This window comes from Acyrthosiphon pisum, chromosome X (genome assembly GCF_005508785.2).
Source record: "Acyrthosiphon pisum isolate AL4f chromosome X, pea_aphid_22Mar2018_4r6ur, whole genome shotgun sequence".
Taxonomy (NCBI): Eukaryota; Metazoa; Arthropoda; class Insecta; order Hemiptera; family Aphididae; genus Acyrthosiphon; species Acyrthosiphon pisum.
Window position 1 is genome coordinate 1,695,402 of NC_042493.1, and position 10,958 is coordinate 1,706,359.

The 10,958-nt window shown below is 29.6% G+C and overlaps 1 protein-coding gene across 4 annotated transcripts in view; it reads right to left on the reverse strand.

Moving 5' to 3' along the window:
- LOC100162552 (filamin-A) overlaps nt 1–10,958 on the reverse strand; it is a 142,003-nt gene that overhangs the window by 22,629 nt on the left and 108,416 nt on the right. The window contains exon 1 of one of the 4 annotated variants that reach the window (XM_008180620.3): nt 624–1,055. The exons of the other annotated variants lie outside the window; for them this stretch is intronic. Within the exon in view, the coding sequence (XP_008178842.1) occupies nt 624–912 (289 nt within the window). The 5' untranslated portion in view covers nt 913–1,055. Of the gene's footprint in view, nt 1–623; nt 1,056–10,958 lie in introns of those variants that run through there. 4 annotated transcript variants of the gene reach the window in all.

Here is a 10,958-nt window from a genome sequence, read left to right on the forward strand (position 1 = left end):
GTTGATGACACAATGGTATGGACGTAAAATATGCATGGTTGATTATGGAGGAAAAAGAAAGAAATAAAGTACGGTGAGTTTCAACGGCCTAATAAAAAAATATTTTACAATAAAATTAATATTACCTATATTAGTGGCTAATTATCATTGATATTTCAAAAGTAGGTTCCTTGATTACTGATTGATACGATTGACATCGCGATATTAATATCGTGGTTGACGAAAGAAAGAAAGAAATTGTAGTATAAATATATATTGTACCTAATTTATTCACGATTCACTTTGTGTTTTTTGGGCGATATGGAAAGAGTTGTCCATCAGACAGTAAGTCCATTTTTTTGTGATATTTTAATTTTAGTGTGAATTTGAATTATCAAAATTTAGAAATGATCGAATCCTTTTACTTTAAAATGAAAATATCACAACAAAAGACGTTAGAAAAACAGATATCTATAAGTTTAATAATTTGATAACCAAATAGATAAACTAACGACACAAAATTGGAACTGCCGAACGAAAGTTGTCCATGTGGACAGTCACATGTGTGAGTCACACAAACAAACAAATAAACAAACAATCAAACGAACCGACGATGGGCGCAAAGCTGCCGCACGCGATTATACCTTTTTTGGTGTTGACGTAGTAAAACGTCAAAAAGGAGATTTCAGAATGGCCGTCGTCGGTGCCATTATAAACGGTCTCAGACCCTGCGCCGCCACCCTCGTCACCACCCCCGGATGGCTCAAGCCACGGCCCCAAGGCATCGTATGCCCGGGATAGGTGCATCACAGACACGGCGCACGCATCCACTTCGCTGACGGTCAGGCTCTTGAGGTACGGCCAGTAAGCGGTGGCCAGGGACGTCCATGTGGCCTCCTCCACGGGGAGTTCGAAGTGGAACAGGTACACCATGTTGTTGACGTGGCGACGCGACGACGGTACGCGATATAATGTGTTACAATGTAGTAGGACCGCGCGGGACAGGGACGGTACGACGGTGACGGAAGTCTGTGAAGCGTGTAAAAGCGTGTCCGAAGTGCGACTGATATCTGGACCGGATTATCGCCTTATCTCGAAGGGTCGGCGGGCACATCAAAAGGAGGGTCACAGCCGGGAATTCGGCGGGCCAAAAGCCAATGGCGACCGCGGCGGCGGCAGTGTCGGGATATTAATTTAAATTTATTATTACTATTACTATTATTTTTTTTCGGCGAAAAAATGACGAGGAAAAAAGGGAAAACGGGAGAGGGGGTCGTGGTCGACATATTAATAGGGATAATTGCGTATATCGCATCGCACACGCACACCTATCCGAGACATATTATAATAATAATATTAAGTGTTCCCCGGCGAAAGTGGTCTAATTTTAAAACGATGTCGCCTCGAGAGAGAGAGAGAGAGAGAGAGCGAGAGTGAGATCGTGTGAGAGACGGACCGAGTGAGAAAGAGGCGGTGAGGATCTTTTATTTTTTACGTCCGAATGAATATACGACCGGGCGTGTAAAATTTATATTTTTATAATCATAACGATAACGACGACCGCGGAGACGATAAAAATAATAATGATAATTTATATTCGGCAACGCGAGCGAGCGTGCTTAATGAACCATGCGGCACAGACGTTTGCTTGGCTTCATGTCCCTCCCCTCTCCCTCCCCCCCCACACATCACTTTGAGCTTTTGTAAAAACAGAAAAAAACATCAGCCGATCGGTTGTGGTTTGTTTGTACCAGTAATTTAATCGTTATAGGTACAGGGAGTTTAATCGTTTATACCAAAAGCTTTACAAAAAGATACAAGTGGCTTTTAATTTGGTGCTGTTGCTGGAGATAATTATTGATATATCACCAATTCACATCCAATTTGAGTTGCTTTCGTAAAACCAAAAATAACACTGCGGGCGATTGATAGTGCTCCGTTTGTACCAAAACCTATACAATAAGTCATACTAAGCTTTTAATTTCCAGGTGATGGAGACATAGGTGTAGTTTTACTATTTTTGAAATTACATTTTGCCAGAATGATTTATCGAGGTTTTCAGTGTTTTCATTTCGAAAAATAGCGTATAACATTATTTATAGGTACTTACGTTTTTATTATTTGAAAATAGTAAAAACATCATAAAAAACATTTTTTGTTTGAAACGTTTAAAGGCGGGATCCCACGACTCGTGTATTTGACGAATATCCACGAATACACGAATAATTGGCAAGTTACCGACAATGGACGAGAAGGTGGCGAATAACGAATAACGAATACCGAATATTCGTACAAGTACTCAATTTCCATTACTCGGCGAGTATCCATGAATACCAAATATTCGTCAAGTACAAGAGTCGTGGGATCCCGCCTTAAGAGGATGCTACCCATGCATTTGTTGTCTCCATCTCACTCACTTACGATATAGCAAATTTTCGTTCACTAGTTTCAATAGTGTGCTGTTAGTTTTTATATTAGAGTGGTTTTACCTATTATCATTTTTTTTAGATAATAACATTATCTGTGCTTAAGCGTTGGCTTTTATTCGATATTTTAATTTTCAAGCCAAATTTGAGCATTTTTAATTTTTGATAATTCCATACCCATATCTTGCTTGAAAATGAAAATTACGAAAAATCGATGTTTTAATGTTCTTACCTAAAAGTTTTATAATAGGCCAATTCACTCTAGTATCAAAACTAACAAAACACTATTGAAACTAATAAACGAAAATTTGCTATGCTGTGCGTGTGTAAGATGGAGACAACAAATGTATGGGTACTGGCCACTACTGGGTATCGTCCTTTTAACGTATTCGATTTTTTTTTTTGGAGTCCAGATTAGTTATAGAATTTTGAACTTTTTGCTTGAGCTCAATTTAGTTTGGTTTATTTAAAATTTGGTTCGACTTTCGAACTATTTGACCCAACTCTAATCTATGAATATAACATTATATTATGATTCATAATTCTTATAATAAAATAATATATGGGTTATAACTTTTAATATTGTCTTTCACGTCAAAGTAAAATACTGCACAAATCATGTAAAATAAAATGGACAAAATTCTAATGAATAATAAAGTTTGTAAATACCAACAATTTTATTTTTTAAGTCTATCTGTATTCTAATAATATTGTCTAGCTATGATATTGTAATCGATCTCAACGATATGATTAGGTAATGCCACCAATACATAATATAATTATATGTACACCGATTCCAAATGAAAGTTGCAGGTCCCGATGGATAGTCCAACGATGTCAGAGCAACTTTTTAATGTCCGTTGATGTTTTCACCGCTCGTTAAACATTCCTGAGACGTATAAAATTTAATATTCGTGTAATGAGATTAAAAAAAAGAAAGAAAAAAAAAACGACGATGACTACGGTGAAGTAGTTAAAAACGTTCCTATAGGTTTTACGCACGAAACCAGCCATTATCATAACATCAATGGTCATATTGATGCCAAATCTCAGAGCGGAACAAATAACGGAACACCCAAGTGTTATGATAATATAGCAATAATTGAACACCGAGACGACGACGACAACGTTTAAGCACTTATAATTTTTTTTTATTTTATGTATTCGTTTACAATCGAATGCATTCAAAAGATTTTGTCTTGACGTCTTGTTATACAGATTATTGTTCGACAAAATTCTATATTCAAAAAAATTGTGTGCACTGGTACGATAAAAATGTATGGTTGTACGATACTAATGTTTAATGAATAATGATAATAAATATATAGTAATCAATGTTATAATAATATTGCGTCGATTTTATACAGGTAACAACAAATAAGTTTATTAAGTAATATGCCTAAACTCAAACATAATACAATAATTAGACCCTTAATTATTATTTTAACTAGTCATTTTTATAGAGAATTGGCATAAATAATGCAAGCGCCTAATAGTATTAAGTTGAGGTCCTATACATTTTTAAATACAAATTGAACTATACCTACTAAAATAATATTAATTGCATTTTTTTTTGGTACCTACAACTACTATTGAAAGTAAAGTTGAAAAAGATTATTAAACTATTTGTTGACAGATTCTATGTCAAATCACTCAATTATTGAGTATTTTACTTTGAAATGCTTGTAAACAAATTATCGGTTTTGAATAAATTCATAGTACATTTTTGAAATAATAGATCTCAATTTTGTTTTTATGCAAGCCCATTTTTTGATTAATAGGACTAGCAGTTGCAAAATATTATTTTTCAAACTTTAAAATGTGATCTCAAAACAATTTCAAAACTGGATAAAAGGATATATTATTTCAAAATTCAATTAAAAAATTATATATTATATATTCATTAATAACAGTAAGTATTCAATCAACATAGGAATGAAGCATATTTTTCAAGAACATGTTATTATTTAACTAGGTGTAAAAATTGCTAAATAAATGCTAAGTATATTTAATTTAAGTAAACTTATTTTGTTTCAATAATTTGTTTACTTGATGAGGAATTATTTCTTAAAAGAAATAAAGTGTAATGAACAAAATAATTAAATGGCAAAGGACTATTAAAATATAACTAATTACCTATTATTTTAAAAATATTATTATTAATATTTACCTATATTCTATTCTAAATAATTCCTCACCAAGTAAATAAATTATTGAAACAAAATAAGTTTACTTAAATTCAATATACTTAGCATTTATTCATGATATCACAACTTTATAGTGCTTAAAGATCTAATATTTTTTTTTTACTTAGCCATGTTTACACGTAATTTAGGAAGCGTTTTTGTTGTAATATCACTAATTTTTATCGTTATTAAATATTGAGTGTTTATACAATCTATATATAAAAAAATGGAGACAAAAATGTATAACAATTCATCAATCGAGAACGGCTGGTCCGATTTGGCTCAAATTTTTTTTTAAGATTTTCGTAACTACCAGGAGAAGGTTTTTATGAAATACAATTTTAGGAAAATCCACCAGAAAGATAGGAAATCTCAAATCTGTATGTCAAAAATACAACAATGGCGCCACAGTGCATTATATTATATTGGTTGCTATTGGTTAATCGGGCATGTTTGTTGATTTCATATGATATAAAAATGAATAGCAGAATGTGTTGCTAAGCGCAATAGTTCTACTGTACGTGTGTTGTGACCGAACTCCTCCTAAATGGTTAGACCGATTTGAATGAATTTGTTTGTATGCGTTTGCGTTTATTCATTTGATTATAGTACGGTTAGGTTAGATTAGGATTTTGTATTAATTGATTATATCAATCCACCACAGGTCGAATACGACAAACTTGGTATAACTTCGATAATTTAAAGTTAAATCATACACTAACGTACATACAGCACGGGGTCCGTGATCTACCGCAGGTACTGCTGCGAATCAGAATTTTTATTCCGGGCAACGGAAAAGTTAAGATTAATTTTGAAACCATACACCGAATATTAAATAACGAATTGAACAAAGTTTGAGTCACATATAGTTGGTACACTTAATGGGCAACGAAGTGCACGGGTTCAGCTAGTAATCTATAAGATCGGTAATATTGTTGGTAACATTAGCAACGCTGATGCGACGACTACGAATACGACGGCGGCGGCGGCGGCTGCCGTGATTCTGAATTTAATATAACTTTCCATTAAAAAGTTCGCACTATTTCATTTATAACTTAAGGTATAATATTTTTGATGGGAAGACTATGATTTTTTTTTATAGTGTTACCGCTATTTATTTTTGAATTGTGAACAATAGGATACCTACATGAGAAGATCTTGTTTACCATTTTACACCGGGCATTGGACGTGTGTCGTGCATACTATTATATTTAAACAAATACATTCGACAAATATCTTAAACAATTTTTTAGTATTAAAACATAACAATAATAATTGTTTATACATTTTAACAAAACCGATATAAATTATTTAAAACCTAATTTAATTTTTCAAATTGGCGTAGGTACATCAAATTCGTCTATAAACGTATTAATCGATAGCAATTATTTGTCATCCAGCGCGACGGTCGTGGATCGAGCTAAGTAAAAAAAAAAAATAAATAACTGCACGACGGTGTGTGTATAGTATATCGAAGTAGGAGTTTCCTATTCAAAATGTGTAAAATACAGGTAAATTTGTTGATTAACATAACTCATTTTTTAATGCATCAATTAAGTCCTAGTAAACTCCAAACCATCAGAAATATTGTGTAGAATGTGCTTTTGTTAAAATCATCACGTTTATAAATTAATAGGTAATAATTAGATTACACGAACAAAATATAAATAACATTTGTAAAAATAAAATCGTAAGATGTTTATAATATTTTAATGAAACATATATTATTTTTTTTTTGTCACAAAGAAAACATTATTTTTAAAACTATCTCATAAAAAATGGTAAAAAGAGCGTTCAGATTAATGATAAATATAAAAGAATTCTTGGCATGGCATTCAAAGGTAAACGCTAAAACGCAGTTCATAACACGCATATTCTATTAAAATAATAATATAATGTATAATCAGACATTGTCGGGTAAAAAATTTAAATGTGCGTGTTTGTGTAAAGTACCTACCTACAAATGAATAAAATAATAATTATAACCGTTTTATTATAATTGCATTTAGTTCATTTCACGTTTTAGCTATTTTTTTTATCATAAACGATATTGTTTAAGAAATTAAAATATCGTAAACATTAAAATTTAAAACATAATATTGTGGGTAGTGGGTAAACGCTCTTTTTAAATATAATAATATAATATTATTACTTTTAAGTCGAGTAATAACAAACCATTTACCTACTAAACACATCCGTATTAATAATCATTGAAAATATTGTAACTACTAATAATGACTCGTTTAAAGCTCGTTTGTTCCAACTGAAATTAACAAGGAACTTTACATTTAATCTGATATTATCTTAATCAGACATTTTTCAAACGTTAAATAAAAAAATATATACTAATAATATTATAAGCCACCTACTGAAGATAGATATCATGACACGTTCTTTAATGTTATATACGTTATAATATATACGTTATCTTTTATGTTATAAACGACTAGAGAAATATTTCAAGACAATCCAATTTAAAAATAATTTTAATTTGTTCCTTTATTATTTTCATTTAATTTGACTGACTAATAAAAATTATTATTTATTTCTGAAATTCAATCAAAATTAAAATTATAAATTGTAATAATTAATAATACATTTTAATACTTAAATTTTTTTCTTTGAACCGAAATAATAATAAATTAACTAATAATTCATATTTTGAGAACCAATGTCTAACTTTGTTTTGAAGCACTGGAATTATTATAATATTATATAATTTCCACATTAATTTATAGTTTTGTTATAAACCATTTTCTATTATTATACCAATATGGATAATATCCATTGGATATTTATATTTTATTGTGATCAGCGGATTCGAGTCTCAATGGCAGCTGATAGTGAAAACGTGTTTCATAGTTAAAAATTATTATTTGTTTGTTTTATAAAATATGCATTTATTTTTGACACTTGTATTTATTTCTTATCCGCGAAGGATTCAAAATTAAAAGTGTTTCGACAGCTTGCTAAAATGGATAAATTTATTGTAAAAATATCGAAAAGTCGAAAGTAAGAGTTTATTTTTTCTTTAAATTCGTATAATTGTTTAGTACACATATTTAGTATGCATTAAGTTTAAAATAGCGCTTCAAATATATTACTGATTTATATTATATTAAAACTACAATTTTGACAAATAAAACATTTGTTCTGTAAGTTAATTTTTAAATTAATTATTAAGGTAATATTATATTATTAAGCAAGTTAAATTTATTTTGGTATATTTTTTTTTGTATTATTTTGGTACTAATTGTTGTACCTGCTTGTTAGAAAAATACTAAAACAAATGCTGAGGAAAATGTCAGCTTATTTGAAGAACACCTCCATTCCCCAGGAAAAAGATTAAAAATGGTACCTAAATATAGTAAATAATTAATTTCATATCATATATTTAGTATTCATATACAATTTATTGAAATTATATTTATATTATTTATATTAATTTGATATCATTAAATATTTCAAGATATTTTGTTAAATACTTTTAACTTAATTCAAAGTGAAAATTCTGTAAGTATAGTTACCTACTTTAAATAAATAATAGTTAATGTTTTGGCTAATTTGTGTAATATAAAAGTGATAAATATGTATTTAAACATACAGATACAAATATAATGTATAATGTATGTTATATACATTTTTTTTAAATAAAAGGATTGTTGTATTTTATGTATTCATATATTCTTTAAGAGAATTATACATATTTTATTGAATGTAGTCTCTCCTATTAATTATAGTGCATATTCATAATATCATGTACCAATTACCAATAGATACAATATGACAATATGTGTTTAGGTCTTTAAGGTTAAAATAGTCTTGTTGAGTTTATGTTCTTGTAATGTGAAATATAGAATAAAATAAAACATTTTAGGGGGAGGGGGGTTGTGGGGGTAATCCCCCCAAAAGTCTGTCAAACCTAAAAACTTATTGCAACCCTAACAATTTAGCCCAATTTACGCCACTGGGGTCCATATTATAATGCCAAATATCTACCTAAATTATTATTAAGGATGATAAGATTTTATTTATGTGGGTAACATAATTTATGTATGTGGTATGTATATGAAGGTTTTCAAAAGGATTTATGGCCATGCATATTTATTGTATAATACATTATATAGGTAATTATTTGTGTTTTTAATTGATTTTGAGTGGCATATCGTACAGTTTGAAATCTATAAAGTCAAAAATTCAGATGCGGATGCCGGGAGCAAAATATCAAAATAACAACCAATTTTACGTTCTTAACATGAGTACTTTTTACAATGGAGATATTCAATAGATGTATCAATCGATACATATAATGGCATATAAAAATGATTTCAGACAAAAAGCGAGATCGTCACAATATTATAATTAACTGCAATTTTGTTCAAGGTCTTAATAAGATAATATGTGAAAACACATCAGATAGGTAATAAGTAGGTATCTAATTTCATTTAAATATTCCAAACTTTTTAGGGGAGAATGCTTTTTAAAATAGAACAACCTCGAAACTTGACTATTTGTGAATTGTTCTTTCGTATACATATATATGATTTGGAATGTAATCAAATTTTTGACTGCTTATTAATCTCGACCGTCTACGTAATGGTGCAACGACGCACATAACAATAATTATACGAGTAGGTTGGTTTCGAATAATTAGTAGATTTTCGTGTGAAATCAAAATGTTTGTCAATTCAACGGCAACGAAGCAGAGTAAAAACCCTTCAGGTCAATTATAATATGGTTGGCCATTATTGCAGCAACAATTTGTAATTTAGTTAGGTACCGTTGCAATATTAATTTACGAAAATAAAATTTTTCAAATATACCATTATGTCCCTCTATAAAACTAACCTAACAATTTAACCTTCTAAATCAGTGTTTCTCAACCTGGGGGTCGCTAACTTAGTCTTTAGGGTCGCTTATGAATTAAAATTGTATGTATTATATATATTTGTAAATATTTGGTGTACGTTTTTTTAATTAAAAATAATTATAGTATTATATGTATTTTATGTTGTGTACAATGTACAGTAATTCTAGTATTAATTATTAATAATAATCTATATTCTATGTGAGTATTTAAAAAAAATATATGTAGGGGTTCGCTAAAAAATTGAAACTGGGGGTCGCCACAGTAAAAAGGTTGAGAAACACTGTTCTAAATGATCTTATTCTTAAGTGATAAATATATATTACTTATCTCTTATAAATTCCGACAAATCATTGAGTGTAATAGTTTAATATTCATTGAGTCTAGATGACGGTGATGTTAGAATTAATTATACCATAGATTTCAATAGATTGAAAATTAAAATCAAAATTGTATGTACATTGAACAGTTTGAACTGAATTGTTTTATGAATTTCATAGGAAATCGCGAAAAGAGAAATGAAAACATGACAGGAAATAAAGACCGGATGTTAGACGAACACTCGTCTCGCATCGTTATCACTTTGTCATCTTTATAGGATAATAATTAGTTTATGTATCATGTGCATAGGTAATAAATTATAAACCAATAGATATATCCATATAAGTTGTTCTAAATATCCACTTGGAATGTATTATTATAGGTACCTACTCGTAAAATCATTTCAAGAAATATTGGATGTTTTTTTGAACAAATAATGCCGAACTTGGTTTTAATTCTTGGATGGATACTTTTGTGTATTTTATAAACATCAACTTTTGAATCTGCTTCTCATATTTTATCAGTCATGGAATGGTTTACGTGAATGTACGAAACTAAATGTTTATTGACAGTCAAGTTAATTTTAAAGAAATTAAAAATGTATACATATCAATACCAAAATTCAAATTAATTATTACAAGTGGTTCTATTTTGTTATCGTTAAGTAAAATCACAAAATCCAATTGAAAATGCATTAACGTATGATAATATGGACGCAGATCAACTATTACTATTTCATTGCGATTTTAAATTCAAAACAATTATTATAAAATAATTTTTGAGAAAGGACATACCTACTTATCCATTTTTGTTTAAATGGAATCGATTAGTTGTGATTTCTCCCAAAAAATATCTATCACATGTTAATATAGTACAGACTGTCTACAATCACAAAGACGGAAGACTATACCTTAAAAACGACTTCAGAAAATATTAAATTTCAACTATTATACTCTTATACCCAAACTAAATATTAAAAATGAAAAAATAATATTTAACTCAAATATGTAATTTAAATAAAATATTTAAGCAAACCTTTTTAAGGCCCCTGCAAACCCTATTATTTTTTCATCAAAATGACCTTAGCGACTGACAAAAATTAAAGTACTTCTAGTGGTTCGATTTAAAAAATGTAAAGATGTTATAATTGGTCAACAAGTCTACTTTGTTTCGGTCGGA